This window comes from Lissotriton vulgaris, chromosome 2_1 (assembly GCF_964263255.1).
Source record: "Lissotriton vulgaris chromosome 2_1, aLisVul1.2, whole genome shotgun sequence".
Classification (NCBI taxonomy): Eukaryota; Metazoa; Chordata; class Amphibia; order Caudata; family Salamandridae; genus Lissotriton; species Lissotriton vulgaris.
Window position 1 is genome coordinate 755,608,622 of NC_141687.1, and position 20,137 is coordinate 755,628,758.

General features: G+C 44.1%; 1 protein-coding gene across 1 annotated transcript in view; it reads left to right on the top strand.

Moving 5' to 3' along the window:
• TSG101 (tumor susceptibility 101) overlaps nucleotides 1-20,137 on the top strand; it is a 282,391-nt gene that overhangs the window by 61,986 nt on the left and 200,268 nt on the right. Inside the window, exon 5 of the mRNA XM_086956058.1 lies at nucleotides 18,369-18,489. Within this exon, the coding sequence (XP_086812184.1) occupies nucleotides 18,369-18,489 (121 nt within the window). The remainder of the gene's footprint in view (nucleotides 1-18,368; nucleotides 18,490-20,137) is intronic.

Here is a 20,137-nt window from a genome sequence, read left to right on the forward strand (position 1 = left end):
GCGTGTCTCCCCCTCCCCCAATCAACTCCAGGCAATCATGTTTTAGAATAGCTTTGCAACACGTTGTCTTCAGTCTTAGCATATTCTCTGCACTCCCTACCTATGTCATGGCCGTTTGTTGAAGAAGGAAAAAAAATCCAACTTCAACATGATTGCATTCTAAGCATTTTGTGTTTCAAGGTATTTTCATTATTCAACTTGTCTTTTAAATAAACTGTGATCAACCCCTCACCTTTCATTACCCAGTAGTGCTATTTACTTCTTTAATCTCAATGTTTTCTCATGTACCTTCTCAGAACACCATTGAAAGAACTGGATATGTATTAGTAAAACGCCCCACCCTAATGGAGAGACCAAGAGAGTGGCGTGCATAAGTCCTGTAAAGCTCCTATTTTGACAGTCTCGCTTGGAACTCTCATCTCCCTGATTTTTACAGTAGGACTCTGTTGTTGTAGCCCCAGGATGCTAAAACTTGCGGATCCTCGCTCATCGTTGTTAATACTTGGTGGCAGGGTCGGATTGGGATCACAATTTGGGCCGGGCACTGACGAAAAAAGTGGCCCACATTCAAGGGGCGTGGCCCACAATTAAGGGGCGTGGTCCACATTCAAGGGGCGTGCCCTTTCATGAAACACCATTTGGTTACACATGTCAATGTCCTTGAATATTAGATGTAAATACATTAGGAATTTGGACAAGTATGGTAGTGCACTGTCCAGTGATCAGCTGAAAGAGGCCATCAAAGATCAGAAATTGGATTATAAATTCAAATCTGTTCCGAACAGGGGCCCAAAAATATGTTTGGCCCAGGGCCCCCAAAATCCTTAAGCTGTTTGGCACAGAAATGAATTAAAGTGAGAGGAAACTGTTCTTGCACAGGAGACACGGGGGAAAGGTGACAATGGCGCCATGCTGAGCAACTAAAAAAACAGCAAGGCCCCTTTCTGTCACAAAATTATTCGAGCCCTTCAGGGAAGGAGCACCTAATAAGCAGCGAAGCCCCTGCTATTACTAACCTACTTGGCCCTCCCCAGACCTTCAGCTCAGGAGCATATGTACAGCAGTGAGGCCCCTGCAATTAGTAAATTAATCAGCCCTCCCCAGCCCTCCAGGCCACAGGGCAATGTCCTGGCAGGGGAGCACAAAACACAGCTGCTGGGTCATCCATGGTAGCCAGGGGGAGGCTGAGGTGAAGATGGTGCAAGCTGCAAAGATCACCTGGCCCCCACAGCGAGACCCATTCTTCCTAACCCACTATTCCCTCGGCCGTTTTTCTCTGGACCCCGACCCGCCATCTTGTCCATTCCCTCGTCTTGTACCCTTCTCCCTCGTTTCCCCCTTGACGATCCTCAAATGTTTCTTCCCTTTTCTGTTTTGCCTTTTCTCCATACCCTTGTATAATGGTGCTGTGACTGCATCCCCCCTCCAACCCCACTTAATGAAACTCTGCCTGAGAAAATCTACTATGTGTGTTTATATATATGTATATAGAGAACTCTAATCACTAGTATATGAAGTAGACCTTTGTACTATCTACCATTCCTACGTGACTCTTAGAGTATATCCATTCGTATCCCTTCCTTAGTTATTTAGAGACCACTCTAATCACTAGTATATGCAGTAGACCTTTGTACTCTAGCATTCCTATGTGACTCCTAGAGTATATCCATTTGTTTCTCTTCCTTGAGTGACTTTACTACTTGTACATTTGCAATTTTTCTTTCTGTTTGTATCTCTTCCTTGTGTGACTTTACATCTTGTACATTTGCAATTTTTTCTGCTTGTATCTTTTATGTAACGCATGTAATCCTAAATCCTCATGTTTCGCAACTGATTCTTATGTAAAGCGTCCTGACACCTTCTGGTAAAGTTCGCGCTATATAAAATCGCATTAAATTAAAACCAAACAAAAAAAAACTAACACTGTCTATGTGCTGCGTGGGCCCCAGGGGGCCGAGGTGAAAATGGCTCAAAGGCCTGAGCAACACCTGGCCCCCAGGGAGGCCGATTTTTACAAACAATCAACCCCTCCCCAGCCACCCTCAGCCTGATTGCTTTGCTGGGCAGGGGGTGAAGGAGAGGCCACAGCGGATAATCACTGCACAGTGAAGCTGCATTCATTTCTCTGTCTCCGTGCCCTCCGTGGGCCGTTTTTTTTTCTCCCCTTTCCTAGTCCACAGAGATCACGGAGACAGAGACAGAGAAATTAATGCAGCTTCACTGTGCGGCTGGGAACGGGGAGAAAAAAAAACGGCCCACAGAGGGCACGGAGATACCGGCTCTTCGGCCGATGCCCGAATGCCCGCATTGCCAATCCGCCCCTACTTGGTGGTACACCACACTCTACCATTTTACCAGGGCAGTTTTTTTTTGTTTTTTTTTTACATCACAATAAAGGTCAGCACGCGAACGTGTCTCCTGCAAAAGAGCGCCCAAGCTTGGTGGCACACGTTTAACTTTATCAGAAAGTTTATTACAGTGTCCAGCTAGTTGAGAATGTGGGCAGTTCTTTATTGCATACATTTTTGTTTCTAAAGTAGATGAAGTTGTGCGTTTGAGTCCTTAAAATTGCTGACCCATGGCTCTCGACTGGGGGCTTTGTTGACTCCGTATTTATGACTCACGTCTGCCTTGTTTACTCTTAATCAGTGCGGATGGCAAGATTATTCCGTGTCGGGTGACCTAAAGTTCCCTGATATATGCACGATCAGTGATCGGAAATGAACAGTGTAACAAACAAAATGTTTATTTTAAAGACCTGGTTATATGTATATATCCTGCTGTTCGGTTTTATTTCGCATCACATGTGCAGTAAGTAATATGAAGAGGTTTCCCCTCTGTTGAGTGTTTGGAAATCGCATAATCAGGTGTTTGGATTGGTTGTCTTTTCTTGTTCTCTGAACCTTGGTTTTCTTTACATAGGCAGGTTGGTTCTTTTATAGTATGCAGCATAGACACATTATTTCCACGAGGCAGCACTTTTATTGATTGCAGTAAACCTGGGTTTTTCCTAGTAAGGCGCTCCTGCCTGGGTGGTATTTAATTTTTTTTGTCCTGCCTCATTTATCAAATTTAGACCACTACAGGAATGTCTATTTTAATAGCTGACTCTTGTGCTTTCTAAATGTTGAGCTAAGACTCCATAGAGGAACTCAGAAAATTAAACTTTTTAAAGTTTTTCAGCTGTGGCCACACTTTACAGTTTGTAGATGATGATGAACCTTTCCAGAAGAGTGTTTGATTTGGCACAGCAACAAAACCATTCCAGTTTTAGTTGGAATGGTTGACGGGTTCAACTAGCTGAACCACTTCAAGCTCCCTGTTCCTCAGTTATGTAATTGTAGTAGACTATTCCCTGGGGATTCATTTGGCAAACTGTCACCCGTGGGCCTTCATTTTCCTCACTGCTGGACATTAGTTTATTTTTGCACTTGCCTAAATGTGAGTGAGCACATCCACTTTATTAAACCAAATTGCTGCAAAGGATTTTTTTTTGTAGATTTCAAGCTGTTTACTGAGATGAAATGCATCGAGTTGGTGATCCATGCCACTGTTCAGCCTAATTTGATGATCACAAGTTTATGTAAAGAGCATGAACTCTGCGTAAAACAAAGTTGCTTTAAGGCCTCCATTTGTCACGTACACTAAATGTACACCTAATTAACCTCGCAGTGTAATGGGATTATGCATTTTTTATGACTTTTTAGAGCTGGGCATTCAATTTTGCGAGGTCTTTTTGAACTTTTTCGTTGCTCCGTCCAAAACGAAAAGCTGAGGTTGAAACATATTGGCTGTACTTTCTCATTTATTTAATTTTAGTTAAATAACTTATAAAGCGCACTATCACCTTCTAAGTATCCTGACACTAAGAGCCTATATGTAAACGAAGTGCATACTACTGTTGAGGGTGGGCAGCTGTGATCCTAGTGTTAAACAGGAAAAAGCCACATTTTTAGCGATTTTTTTGACATGTAGTAGATCCGTTGGAGATCTTAGAGCAACAAACAGGGAGCTTATTCCAAAGCTGAGCCGCTGTGACCATAAAGGCTCGACCGCCCTATCGTTTTTTTTAACATACTTTTGCAACGCAGTTGAGGTTTGCAGATGCTGAAGAAAGGCATCTTCCAGGTACATGCTTTTGTATCCATCTTTGTAGAGGCAGGGGGCCTTTTCCCTGTAGTGCTTTGAAAACTACGCACAAAGATGTAAAGGCTAGTCTCTGATTTATTAGAAGTCAGTGCTGTTCTTTCATGGCCTTGGAGGAAGATGATCTCCATGGCTCGATGCAGTCTTTCTAGTAGGTATTCCGGTACTTTGAGTAGCAGTGTGCTACAATAATCAAGCTTACTAAGTATCACGCGTTGCACACATGTTTTTTGCATCTGTGGGCCACATTGGTAAAAGTTTCCCTAAACTTCGGAGAAGAGCAAAGCAGGGGCCTACCACTTTGTATACAAGACCCTCCAAGGATACCTTATCAGAGGTGACTCCTAAATTGCACACCATGTCTGATGATTTTTTTCCAGTTAATACTTTTATTTTACTTTACGTTTACTTAATACTGTTACTAATGCTTAATGAGCTGTAGTCCACATTTTAAACAAGCACTGGTATAGCCAATAGGTCTCGCTTCTGGGTCCTTATAAGTGTTTAGCCATGCAACAGTTGATGTTGTTGCATCAAGGATATTGTGCTGCATAACTAAATACTTATAAGGTCTCAAAAGCGAGACCTATTGGCTATGCCAAGCGCTATGAGAATTTAAGAAAAACATGGTCTCTCTGTTCACTACTAGAGGAGCTGTATAAATATCAGACGCAAGGTTCTCTACTCACTAGCAAAAGACACACAATTGATGGACGGAATGCAGAACAAATCAAAACATTCACCCCCAGTCAAGAGATCTGGGTTAAATCCATCATTCTTTTGTTCACCATGCCACCCCAGTTTAGACCTGACCATATGCAATAGGTCTCGCATTTGTGAGAGTTTAAGCTATTGGCATTGTAAATAACAATGCTTTTTATTTATGTTTTAAAAATCAACAAGTAAATAAAAGACATTGTCAATAGCTCAAACTCTAGTAATTGCGAGACCTATTGCATTGCAAATGCTTGTTGAAAGGGGCACCACTGCCTTGTCATATGGTTATTACGTTTCTATATATTGTGTTAAGTTAGCATGTGCTTATTAAATGTTTAAACGCCATATTTTCTTTCTGCTTCGGTTTGCACACGACGCCTAATTGTTATTGCAGCTTTTAACCTAGACGAAAGATGTGATTTATTTGAGAATAATATGTTATTGCACTGGTATCAGTCGTGCCTGGAACACTTGGTACAACTGTCTGCACACTGAGAACTGCACACTCTCCGAATAACCTAACACAAGGTTGCTGCAGGCCTGATCCTCGCACCACGTTAGTCATAACACAAATAATGTTTGTGCCAACATTTGGCTCTACGTGAGTTTAAGATACAGTTACAGGGAATGAGAAAACACACTTGATGCTGAGCATGCTGAGAGCTGGTAGCTGTTGATGTGATCTCCTCCTACTGAGAATTAGAGGTATGGGTCCGCCCTGCTAAGAACCCAGATGAGACCTTCTTAGATATAATATAATATGCTAATTCGGGTGCGCGAAATATAGGTGATACAGAATTCTATAGATTTTTGCATCATAACATGTTATCACCTTTTGCTTACTATGGATTAGTGACTATGCTGCTGACTCTGATTTTTATAATATGTATGTTGATATTATACAAGATACTGCGTTTGAGAATGCTGCATTGAAAAATAAACATTTCAAACTTGCACGTGTTTTCATTGCCTCCCAGTTTCGGTTTGGAATGATAATATAACGAAAGAGTGTTCATGTGTTCCACGATACCTGAGGTATTCTAAGTTCATGTTCTGGATTGTCTAAGTCATTGGGAAGTATTTACTGCCGATGCGACACTGTAGCTAGCTTGGTAAGGGGATTTCTGAAACAAAGGTGAGTTGTGGGTCACCCTAACTCACCCAGGTTCTAGATCTCTGTGCACAGTTCTGTGAGAGAACGGAAACCCTGCGACATGGCGCCCATACGTTGATTGGCCTTATACCATGACACTCGAGTAGTATATCATTCAAACCTTAAAGCCTACATTCCCGTTTCCGGAAAACGGCAGTGTCGGAAAAACCGACCTATTTTTGAAATAGGTCTTTTTCAAGCTTGAATCTATCTAAAACGGTTTCTTTGAATTACTACCCAGTTGTGCTACAAAGTATTATTTGTTTTTTCTCGTTCCTGTGCGGACATGGCTCAAGCCGTGGACATCCCGCAGCATAGTCGCATTGCGGTGCGTGACCATTTGCGGATGTATGATGTTCCTCTAGAGGGCTTGGCTGTGGTTCTGGTGGTGAGTGCGGAACATGCTTACCCGTACGAACTGTTTTATTCGTGGGTGACATTTCCGGCAGTGGACGCTAATTCTGGTGTGTTCCACTCACACACTGCTTCAGATGTACCGGCTGCGTACGCTCCGTACAGAGCACTGGAAGTTCCTATTGACGCTTGGCAGCATGGAGTTTGGTTTGGTGGCGCCCTACCGCACGCTTTAACCGCTCCGAGGTTAGGCCCATTGTCCATTCCGGGCACTCCTTGGCCCGCTTTGGCTGGCTTTACTCCTCACCCCCGACGTGCAACTTGTAACGTGGGGGAACTGAGGCGGCTTCATGAAGTCGCGGTGGAAGTGATTAGAGCGCTTGTTCATTACACTAGCCGTAATGTTCAGGACGCGGCCCCTAGAGGCGCACAGCTTCGAGCAGAACATGCTGGTCTGAAAATCAATCCGGTCATGGTTAATTCCGTGATGGGTAAAAAGCCCCAGGAAAAGGACGGTTTTCCGTTCTGGCTTGCTGAGAAGTTTGGCCAGCTGGAAGCTGTGTTTCCCAATACGAGTCCGAGTGATAAACACCGGATTCTTACACTAAGTTTGCCGAAAGATCTGGCTCCTGACCTTGCTGACTGTGAGACCTGGGGAAAAACTTTTGCAGCGGTCTATTCGAGGTGCTATGGCTCCCCGTCTGTGACCAATCTAGGTGGGGTCCTTAAACGTGTTCAAGACAAACACGGACCAGAGGCGGCTGTTGAATTGGGCATGCGCCTGTGTGGCTCCTTTGATGTGGTTTGCGATCTGATCCTTGCGAATGTCAAGGGGGATGCAGTGAACTTTCAAGTTGCTAACGCATTAGCGTTGGTTCCCGAGGCCGACCGACCCCGACAGTTGGCAAAGATTATTGTGACTGCTTACAGAATGGTTGGCCGCAATGTGAAGGGGGTTAAATCTTTTCCTGAAAAGGAGAAGAAACAGCCCCAGGGTCAGACATCGGAAACTAGTGGTCAACAAAAGTCCAAAAAGCAAAATTGGCCTAAAAAGCAAAATCAGGGTAAGCAACAACAACAACAAACACAGGTTTCTGCTCCTGCGTCTCCGTTGCCTGCACAGTCGGATCGAGTTTATGATTTGCGCGACCGCGCGATGATTAAATCGCCTGAGAGGTTTCAGGTTTCTGACCAACGCTCTCCTCGTTCCTTTCAGGACTCATCGGCTCCGTCAACCGGTGGTGGAGGGGGCGGCAGGGGCCGAGGTGGCCAGCAAGGACGTGGTCAGCCCCGCCCGCGTGCCAGTGGAGATCAGCAGGAAGGCTCTACGCCCAAGAGACCACAGTTTACCACGAAGAAAGTCGCTGCCCTGACCGCGCATCGTTATGCCCCAGATAGTGAGAACGCGGCTTCGGAATCTGACGTGGGCTCTGACCTTGCTGGACAGCGCAGCAGAGATTACCATAGTGAGAGAGGCCCTCCGTCCACTGTTGAAGGTGACAGCGACTGATTCTTATGTTGTGATTGAAACTGCTGATACGCATGTTGCTCCCCCTGAACGTCTTTTTGAAATTGTCCTGTTAATTGAAGGTGACATGCAGCGAACTGTAAAAGGGGTATTTTGGGAAAATCTCTTGTCTACGTATGATATTTTGCTTTCGGAGGCTGACTGGCCCCCACCTTTTGTTCTCGCAGCTCCGCGAGGGGAGGAGGTAATCCTACCCAGCTTCGCGCACACTGTGCCGAGGGTGGAGGCGCTGCATTTTGCAGAAGAGTGGGCTCTGGCGCTTGCGCCGGCTGTGTACCGCAATCAGTGTGGCTGGGATAAATTGTCACCAAGCCACGAGATTCCTTTACGGTCGCAGCCACAGCCTCAACCTCAATATCCCATACGGCGGGAAGCGAAAGCTTCAGTCGCAGCTATCCTTGAACAATTGGAATATCAAGGTGTAATTGAAACGTGTGTGTCACCGATGAATAACCCCCTTTTTACTGTGAACAAGCCGGACGGCTCATATCGTTTGGTTTTGGATTATAGGCATTTGAACTCTCATTGCCGTAACTGTGCAGTACAGAATACGCATGGCTCTGCGTTAGTGAATAGTCTTGAGCGTAAACGGTTCAAAACCACGCTTGACATTTCCAATGGTTTTTATGCCCATAGATTAGACGGTCTAAGTTCCCAATGGACCAGTTTTACATGCGCCGGTGTGCAAAAAATGTTTAAACGACTCCCAATGGGCTACAAGAACAGTCCTGGAGTTTTTCCGCACGCATTGTCTCTCTTTTGGAGAGCTTCGATCCAGTTGCTTGTTCGTATGTGGATGACATTTATCTCACAGACGACGATCTTTGGGAGCATCTGTGTCGAGTAAATAGCATAATTTGTAACTTTGCTGACATGGGTTACAAGTTTAACTTTGCAAAGTCGCACATTGCAGAGTACACAGTGTTGTTTCTAGGTTACGAGCTTAACCATGAAGGGAAGGGTTTAGCACCCCATTTTCTGGAGAAATGCGCACAATTGTGCTCTCCGACAACACTGAAAAAATTACAATCTCTTCTGGGCTTTCTGAATTTCGGGAGGACATACATTCCGGAATATGCCCAGCGTATCAAGCCTTTGTATGCTTTGATACAACCATCTTTTTCCAAATCATGCTGGCTGCCTGAGCATTCGGCCATTCTTTGCAGGCTGATTTGCTCGCTTCTGAATACTTACAGACTCGTGATAACCAAACCAACCTGGTGATAAGAATTATCCCTGGGGCGGTGGGTTTCACGTACCTGACTTTTAATGAAGGAGACACAGTACCTATTGCTTACAAGTCACACTTGTACACTTCGGCTGAACTGCGTTTTTCCACTGTGGAGAAAGTTTTAACGGCTGTGCAGATGGCGATTCTTAAGGAACGTGCCCTGTCACAAGGAAAGCGCATGTTGGTTGTTACCCCGTGTCCTGCCTTAGAGGCGGTTACGAAAGCCAGTGTACCTAATTCCAAAGCTTTGCACCCTCGGTGGATTCAATGGGCTGCATCCTTGACGTCCCAGGATGTCACGTTTATTTTTGACGCCACTTTACGGTCACAGGAGTATTTACAGTATGAATTTGTTCATCCTGCTCCATTAGCAATGCGGCTGTTGGAGGATTTCCATTGCATCATTTACACTGATGGTTCGGCGCAGGTTGCGCATGGCTCTAAACATGCCTACGTTTCCGCTTGCGCCATTGTGGTCGGTGCCATGGTGAACGATGAGTTCAAGTCCAGTGTCGTGCACACGCAGACGCTTGGGGACTGCACCGCACAATTAGCAGAGCTTTGTGCTCTGATGCTTGCATTAGAGTACGCTGATCCTAGTGTGACGACTTTGATCGTAAGTGATTCTTACTACTGTGTCCAGTCTTACAATGAAACTTGTTCTTTTGGATTCAGAATGATTTTCGTGACTCCAAAGGTAGCACAATAAAACATAAAACGATCTGGGTCCGAGTGGCGGAACTTAAAGAGAAGTTGCCACTCGTCTTTGTGATTCATACTCTCGGTCATCAGCGCGTGGGGGTCCACGCTGTTGGCAACTCGCTTGCTGATGAAGCAGCGAAGTCAGCGGTATCAAAATACTTAGTTGCAGCAGTCACGAGGTCCAAAAGCAAAATAGATGATGACATCTTGGCAGCTATTGCTGCAACGGAGAAGGGAAGTAAATATCCTGCGGGGTTCCCTTCTAAATACACATACCACTTAAGTCCCGATAAGGTTCCTTATGTGAAAATCCCTGAAGTTGGCGAATGTCTAGTTCCCAACTCGGATCGCAGAGCTGCTTTGATTACAGCGGCGCATGAAGATGTGGCGTCTGCGCATGCGGGCGTCTCGGCCACTGTAACTCAGCTACAACAGAGATTCTGGTGGCAGGGACTGTACAAACAGACGCGTGAATATGTTCTTCAATGTGACATTTGCCAGCAGATTAAGCCTTCAACTGCTGCGCGTCCGCCTCAGACACGGTTGTACATCTCGAATAAACCACTTGGATGTGTTTATTTGGATCACTGCGGTCCGTTTTCTTCTGATACTGCGTATAAGTACATCTTAGTAGCAGTTGATTCATGCACACGCTTTGTGTGGGTATGGCCGCATCGGAGCGCTGATTCACGTACTGTCATTAAGGATTTGCGAGTCTTTGCGGGAATTTTTGCCTGTGGTACCTTCCATTCGGATCAGGGTCCGGCATTTGCCTCTAAGGCGTATAAGGATGCTATGGTTTCGATGGGGGTCCAAGTCAAATTTTCGAGTCCCTACAGACCCGAGGGTAATAGTGTAGTTGAACGAATGAACCGTGACTTAAAGCAATCTTTGACAGCTCGAGTTATAGGCACTGGCAGAAACTGGTTAGCCCACCTCATAGGCGTGCAGCGTGCGCTTAATAATCTCCCTAGAAGGTCTCTGGGTGGGCGGACCCCATACGAAATGCTCTTTGGTATCAAGATGTATGTACCTGACCTCGATGGGCTAGACAGCAAGGCCCAGGCCACGTCCTTTGATGAACATTGCGCTGTTTTACAGAATCTACAAAAGACCAGAGACAGTCTTGCAAAGGAACATTTGCCCTCCACATCGGATGATGCGCTGCAGATCCCGGTAGTTGGCTGGCTACCCCAAGTTGGAGAACTGGTTCGAGAGAAGATCGATAACAAGAGTTTGGTCCCTCATATCGAGCACCGGTTCGAGTTCTTGGAGTGAAGGGCACAAGAACAGTCATTTTACCACCACTTCCAGGTCGTAAGGAAAACAGATTTATTTCTATTGACAATGTCAAGACACACAGGGTGGCCGATTCTTCATAGTATGACACCGGCTGTATCCTGTCCTTCCATGGTGAGGCACTCTGTGCTGGCTATTACATCTGGTGCAGAACAGGAGGTGTCCCTCGAGATGCCTGCCATATCCAGTCCTTTATTAAATACTATTCCTGATACTAACATTGATGAGCTAAACTACACTTATCCTGCTGATTTATCGATGCCTGATTTACAGACCCGTTTGGCAGGCCAGTCCAGATTCTCTTTTGACTCTTTCGGAAACTTCGAAGAAACCCACAAACATTGCAAGATATGCCTTGTTGGTCAAAAAACATGTTTTAATTCCGCCTTGGACATACATTTGGTTGATCCTATTTTCATTCTATCTTTTTATGTCAATTGGTTTTGTGTTTTATTTTTTCCGCCTGATTGATGGTCACTACGTTAAAGAAAGAACAGGAATTCGGTTCCTTAATGGAACATTGGCCCCTCTTTCCTCTTCACATTCTGCGCACAGACTGAAACGAAACTTAAATACAGTAAACATTACTGCGCTTGGCCTGTCCTTGATGGGATTGTGTGGGATGCAGTTAGGTTTCAGATACATGGGCCTACTGAAGTGATTAATGTTCCAAATGTGCTTAGAGTAAACATGGGAGATGTAATTAAACAAAATATACGCTCTGATGATTGGGATATTCAGGCCGTAGAAGCATTATTCTCTGATTTAAAGTATTATGCTGCCTTCGATGCTGAAGATCTGTACACAGATTCTATTAATTATGGTGATTTGTTTTGTTTTCAACACTATGGTAATCATTTTTTACATAAGACAAACTCCAGGAGGGTTGCTGTAAATTATACACAATGGGAACATTGCCCTACTCCATTTGGGGGCAGATCCGATACGTTTCTGAAAAAATACACCTATTTTACAGACTTTAATCAATCTAATCCCGAGTCATTTTATTTTAAAATGACACAAAAGTCCATGTCCAAAGTTAGACTTACCGATACAAAATTGCTGTATTCGAAGTCCTTTCTAGACAGGTTGGCTGTAGATGGCTACGAGTTTTGGAAAGGAACAATTGACCTTAAATCGATTTGGGGTACCAAAGATTGGCAGGTACAAGGCACTGAGGCTTTGCACCGTGCATGTCTCATCCCGAATCACATGTTGTTTTTAAATTCATCCATTTTCCAAACAACATGCTTTGGATTGGCTACTTCTAAAAAATTGAATACTCCGACCATCCCAGATTTAGAGGAATATACAGGTTGGGGTAATTTTACTGATTTGTCCGTTCATGAGTTGCAAACTCTTATACACAATTCGTCCTTTAACATATCCAGTTTGGATTCAAAGGGTTGGCTAATGTGGCATAGGAGTGCTGATTCTTGCCAACGCCGTTTTCTGGGTTTGGCTAAGGGGTTCACAAAAGTCAGACTCGATCCCCGTTTTGAAGAAGACTATACAGTCACGACTTATTCTGTGGGGAAGCTGTGTCAGAATTGGTTACAACATTCCACTTTAGCTGCAGTTAAACTACATCTGTCTCTATTAAATGATAATGTGGATTTGAACGATTTTATAAAAGGCCCAGCTAAAGGTAGATCTAAAAGATGGCTGTATGCGATTTACAATGAAATTTGGAAAGTTACCCAGGTTGAGGCTGCTAAACGCCTGAGAGCTATTGATCAAGCAAATTTAGAGAAGGTACTTGCAGTTGTTGATAACAGCATTAACACGCTTTCTTCCCGAATTTACACATTAAATAATATTGTGTCTTCTGTTGTTGACATTGTACATGATGAAGTGTCCGTGTTATATCATGGTCAAAATCAATTGCGTTCTGTGATGCGATTTGCGTGGACACTACAGACTCTAAAGTCTGGTCGAGTGCCATGGACTTTTATGAACGTCTCATCATTATTTGCCCCGTTTAATCTGACTGAAAAACAGCGCATGGTATCAATGAGAGATGCAACATTTTCTATGTTACAGATTGAAAAATTAGAATCCCTGCCATTTTCGGTGGCTGAAGTGACTGCAGCGACATGGCTTATTCATGGTGTTATAACATTACCTTTTGCTTTGTATAAATTTACAAATTGTATGAAATATATAGCCATTGGGCGATATGAACCATTAGGCAGCGCTTTCCTCCATGAGACATGGTCTTTACCATACACTTACAGATGCCTTAAGGAGGGAAATGAAGTGAATCTGAATGGTGAAGAATGTACACAGTCGCCTGACCGCTCACTGATATGCAGACACATCCAGTTGCATGGTTCTTGTAATCAGGACAAACCTAATTTGGCCTGTGTTTTGAAAGGGACACCAGTTCCTGCAATAGTTCCCACGTTCACGTTGTTGTCCAACGGTAGTTATTTACTTTTGAATAACGAGTTTTGTTGTGGGTTAGAGGCTGGTATCGCTTATGTGGTTACCGTGTCAGAAAGGGTGGTTTGCTGCAAGAATGTGTTGTATCCACCCACGCATGGGAATTCAGAAGTTTTAATTTGGCCAAGAATACCAACCTTGAAAGCTGAGTTCAATGGTTTAGGCCGTATAAGAGCCCTTTTGTCTCAAAAACAGGTGGCCCTGAGCTCTGCCCTCGAAACTTATGTCCTTCACATAGCAAACACACGCACAGAAGTACAAGCACTTTTAAGTACTGATTTGCCGTTTCATTTTTGCGAGCTGGTTCATCAAATCTTCAATGCCTCCTCCACAACGAGCCTGGCTCATTTTTTTAAAATGGTTAGCAGTGGTCTCGTGACTACATTTGAAAAAGTATTTGGTATTATCCCTGCGTTCTTTCATTCTATATTCGCTAGCCTGTTTGGCGGATTTCCTGTTTTGCTGGCTTTGGCTGCAGGCGTTCTGGTGATATTTTATTTTATAAAACATGGATGCCCATCCTGCGCAAGGAAACGCACAGCCCCTACTGATGAAGTTTCGCAACCGGATGCTTGATTATGATGGATCCCTGCCGCTTGCGACCTTAAGCACGGCTTTTGGATTATCCTTCAGATTTTCCTATTTCACCTGTGTCCAGCCTGTGTTTCATTGCCTGAGCTGTGATTTCGACTGGGCCATTGATTTGTGTCTCTGTTTACCGACTTCTCCTGACGTCAACTTTGATCAGCTGATGTACCCCGTAGTGGCTCACGAGTTGGTCTGTTCTGGCGAAAGGGTTATGGCTGTGGCAGCGATGCATGGACTAATGGGTCAGTGGGACATATTCGCAGCGGCGCATGGCTTTCTGGCACAGAGCGTTCTCGAGAACCCACTGAGTTGTCCTCTGATGTTGCTAGAGGAATCGGTGTTGGAGGAGCACGTATGTTCTTTCCCATTGCTTAATTGGATGGCTGAACTGTTTTCGGATGATGGTAGTGATTTCATGTTGGAAGCTGTAGCTACCTATTTTGCATATTCATTCAACGAGGAATGACTCTGAATACTTCCATCATTATGGCACGTGACTTTTTAGTAATTCTGAATGGTGCCATTTTCAATACGAACATTCGATTTTTTCATATGTTCTAGGCCTATTAATTGAAATTAGGCCTCAAGTTCGACTTTTTATATTTTGTGTGGCCACTATAGGCATTCATACATACATTTTTGTGTTTTTGAATTTTACATACATTTACATACATTTAGCTTGGCTCAATATCATTGAACTCTGCTTTCATGTCTTGCCTCTCATAGAGTATTGGCTTATATTTTTTTCTTTCAACCGTCCTCGGATCATTGGGGGGGTGTCATATGGTTATTACGTTTCTATATATTGTGTTAAGTTAGCATGTGCTTATTAAATGTTTAAACACCATATTTTCTTTCTGCTTCGGTTTGCACACGACACCTAATTGTTATTGCAGCTTTTAACCTAGACGAAAGATGTGATTTATTTGAGAATAATATGTTATTGCACTGGTATCAGTCGTGCCTGGAACACTTGGTACAACTGTCTGCACACTGAGAACTGCACACTCTCCGAATAACCTAACACAAGGTTGCTGCAGGCCTGATCCTCGCACCACGTTAGTCATAACACAAATAATGTTTGTGCCAACATTTGGCTCTACGTGAGTTTAAGATACAGTTACAGGGAATGAGAAAACACACTTGATGCTGAGCATGCTGAGAGCTGGTAGCTGTTGATGTGATCTCCTCCTACTGAGAATTAGAGGTATGGGTCCGCCCTGCTAAGAACCCAGATGAGACCTTCTTAGATATAATATAATATGCTAATTAGGGTGCGCGAACTATAGGTGATACAGAATTCTATAGATTTTTGCATCATAACATGTTATCACCTTTTGCTTACTATGTATTAGTGACTATGCTGCTGACTCTGATTTTTATAATATGTATGTTGATATTATACAAGATACTGCGTTTGAGAATGCTGCATTGAAAAATAAACATTTCAAACTTGCACGTGTTTTCATTGCCTCCCAGTTTCGGTTTGGAATGATAATATAACGAAAGAGTGTTCATGTGTTCCACGATACCTGAGGTATTCTAAGTTCATGTTCTGGATTGTCTAAGTCATTGGGAAGTATTTACTGCCGATGCGACACTGTAGCTAGCTTGGTAAGGGGATTTCTGAAACAAAGGTGAGTTGTGGGTCACCCTAACTCACCCAGGTTCTAGATCTCTGTGCACAGTTCTGTGAGAGAACGGACACCCTGCGACAGCCTCTAACGGGGGCTGGGGATAAAATTGTCCCATATACAAAAAGGGCCCTCGTGAAATGCCAATTAACGGTAAACCTATTAGTCTACTTGACAGCTCTCAAAAGCTATTTAGCGGAGCTATACTTTGCAAGTTGCAGGAATGGATGATGGATAATGATATTATGTCCCCGTTGCAGGCGGTTTTAGAGAGGGCATAGGTACGATTGCCGATTGTTCCCGGCTCCTGATGCTATAATGGAAAGTGGTCACCCTGGGGGATGTTGCCTGTACATCGTATTTCTGTACCTTCATTGTGCCTTTGACTTAGTCCCCTGGTTGACCCTCTAGCGGGTGCTGCAGGAGTTTGGGGTACCCAGCTTCTTACAAGATATACTGAGATTGCATGATTACAACTATGTGCAGGTCAGGTGACTGCAGGCTGGCGAATTAGCGGAGCCATTTCCTGTAAGCGGAGGGATAAAGGCAGGGGTCTGTACTTTCCCCTGCGCTATTTTCAATCTATATTAACGACCTCATAAAATTCTTAAAACTGGGTGATAATGCTGCCCCTAACCGCTTCGCTGCGGCACAAATTCCGCCACTGTGCTGGGACATTCCAATCTTGGGCGTGGCTCGGACAGCCCCCGGCCGTCGTGCGCACACACCCACCGTGACTCATGATGGTCGGGAGCCGTCATGAGAACAGAAGAGGCTAAGTAGGCAACCATAAGGATCCTTGCCCTCATGTTTACTGACGACACCCTCCTCCTCTACAAGGCTCCCATGGGTCTACAAAACCTTCTGGACAGCTTTGAATATTTCTGCAAGGTGTGGGGCTTTGAAATAAATGTGGGCAAGACCAAGTTTATGATATTGAGCCCAGGCCACTCTACTAGAGCTAACCCGACATTAGCAGGGAGACCCCTTGAGGGAGTGCACATTTTTACATACATGGGCATCACATTGACAGAACATCTGGGGTGGCAGGCACACATTACGCAGCGTAGGTTAAAACCAATACAAGTTGTTGGAAGTGTAACTAAGCTGGCACACAACTCCTATTTCGGACTGCGCAGCCTGCCCTACAGGTATACCACCATCAAGTCCTGAGGACGGCTTCCTGTGGTGCAGAACTGTGGGTCATTTGGATGCCTCCACTTGGTAGAAACCCAAATTATGCGTTTACTTGTGGGTGCCCCTATAAGTACTCCCCTGCTTCTTCTTACATTTGATCTAGGGTTGAGAACCCTTTCAGACAAAATAGGCCTACCTTCAATCTTCTTTTGGAGGAGGATCTGGGCTACTCCAGTGGTCCATTCCTATCGAGATTTCCTTGAGGAAAAACTCCGTCTCATGGGCTCCTGTAACATACTCTGAATAAAGTTTGTGAAAGCAACCTTGGGAGAGATTGGGTTGTCATCTTTGTAGAGTGCCCCGAGAGGCTAGGCCAATATCCAAGTGTAATATTAAACTAGCATATTGGCAACACAGAGATTCTTTGAGACACTCCCAGGCAAGGAAAGGCTCCCTGGCCGATGCTTTTTTTAATTTTTTGGTCAGGAGCACATATAATAGAGAAGACTTTATGGATGAGATAAAAATGCTAGGAGCCTGTACCTGTTTTTTTTCTCTATGGGACGTTTGTTTGCTGCAAAATAGGCTAAAACCCTTACAGTGGATGAATGGCTGTGCCCTGCTTGTGGGGCCTCAAAGGAGACCTTAGAACATGTCATGTTTTTTTGGCAAGCTTATACGACCAGTAGGCGTTGCTGGATTCTTCCGCTTTGTCAGAACTTGGGCTTTAAAGAACATAAGTGGCCCTAATGATATTAAAAACAGACTACAGCAAACCGTTGACCTTAGCACTCCCGATACTTGATGGCTATGTGGAGAACCAGGGCAAAACAATGGGTCTCCCGTGGGAAGCAAACTAGTGCTGCTGTGTCAATATGCGCAACTTAATATGTAGTTTAACCATAATTGTCCCCTACCCCCCGAGTCTTCTCTTTTATTAACTGTAGCAATGAAATGTATCGTGTTTTACAGCTCAATTATCAATATTGTAAATATGGCTGTTCTGTTTATGGACCGTTTTTATATGCATTTTACACCTTGTAATGCTAATATCGTCTTTAGTTTCCTATTTTATATTCGCCTTTGACCATCTCATGATGAAGTCTATATTTGGATTGTAGTTTCTGTTATGTTGAGCTTTATCTATTTGTTCAGATACGTTGTACAGTGTGGTGGTCAGGGTGTTGGCTCTGCTCTTGATTCTAGGACAGCAGTGTGAATAAGTTGAAGCAGAGAGGATTTGTCTGCCAACAAATGCTTCGGCACAAATAGATTGAGCTGGAAAGAGCCGGACATGAATGGTTAACTGCTGAGCCATGCCTGGGTGAGGGGTCTAGAATTGAGCAGATTAGGTAACTTCATTGATATGAACAGGCAGCAGAGCTTAAGTTAATAAAAATAAACCGGTATATCTGTTTTTTCCGCTTCTTTTAGCCTCAGTCAGACTTGCTAGGATTGATTCAAATAATGATTGTGGTTTTTGGTGAAGAGCCACCAGTATTTTCTCGCGCTGCTGCTCCACCGACGTCCTACCAGGCAACGGGACCTCCAAACAGTAAGTAAAAATATACGGTCCGAGAGTTAACGTGTTTTTTGTTGTTGTTTTTTGTGTTGTTTTTTTTACAAGGAAAGCTGAAATGTACGCTGCCCTTTCAAACAAAGTTTAGGTAACTGTTTTGAAGACATTAAATGAGATTATGTCGTTTTTCTTCGAGGTACCGTCAGTTAATCTCCTCGGCATTGGGGATGCTTCTTGCAGCTGTAGTTTCTTAAAAAGGCCCCCCTTGTTTTCACTCCATCACAGGGCATTGATGGTGTGGCAGTACCAAATGTGTGGTAAATGTCGGGCTGGACTCTGAATTGCTCTATACGTGGGCTTTCCAATAACGAGATGAATAAGCTTCCAGGTAGCACGCAATATGGCAATCCGTATCGTATTCTTTATTTTGTGTGCGAGTCTTCAACGCATGCTGCAAGTAGAAAATATTACTTACCTTTAACTATTTGGTATGCAGCTTGTTGTTCTTACAGATTCACACAACCAACAAAGGTGGCATCGGTACACATTCCTGAGGTACTGACACATCACAAGATGGGGTGGGGAGAATAATCTATAATTAGATGCATTTAGTGCTTCAGAGCGACCTCAGGATGAGTCATTTTGGTCACCTCTGAATTACTATTGGAAAAAAAGACTGACAAAAATAACTTGCAATGATACAACACTAGATTGTGGAATTAAGCATAGCATGTGAATATGCAGTAGAAAAGCAACTAATAGACACCTGCTGTTGAGAAATGTTTTCTTTTCGAGATTTTGCTCAATTTCTAATGACTGTCTTTTGGGATATCATATTTGTGCCTCAGGTGGTAATGTTGGTTTCCTTACATTTTCCACTGCAAGACAATTTGGATTGTAATGGAACTCCAGCTGTTTGTGTAAAATTGTATCTTTCGTCCTTGTGCAGCGTTTTTTTCTGTGCCTTTCCGTACCTTTCAGACACCCTTGGGCTGAAGGCAGAGTTCACCTAACCCATTTATTGACATCCACCCATTTGTGGGGACAGAGCTCGATTGTCTCTCCACATTCATTCATTCGATGCGCTTTTCCCACACAGGCCAATGTGTAACTTTTCTACCGATAGCAGCTCCTCTCTAACTTGGGATCACCATGCATTTTATTTGGCTCCTGTTTTGCCTGCTGCCCCACCACTGACTGTCATTCGACTCATAAGTCCCAGTAGGGTGACCAGCCGTCCGTACATTTCAAGGACCGTCCGTAAATTGGGCCTCATGTACGTTGTGTGTGAGGATCCCTTTTACGGACGCCATTTGTTTGTAATTTTTGACCTTTCAGGGACCAGAGATGTTCCCCAGCGAAAGGCCTCAGCTCCCTGATGGGGCCGCCTCGCACTCCTCTCTGGGCACCAGAGCAGCCACACCCCGGCCATTGTCATTCTGTATGTGGCTGATTGCCACATACAGAATGACAATGGGTCAGTCTCAGCTGGTACAGCATGTGGTGGCCTCCTCCAGCCTGGGTCTAGGGCAGGGCATTCTGTCATATGGAAGTGCAAAAATGCCCATGCTGCTGCTATGTGAGAATGCAGTTCATCAAAGGAAGGTGGTGAAAGAAGTTCAAAGGAAAGGATTATAGTTCTTTCAGAGTGTCATCATTATAAACTGACGCATTTTCAGTATCA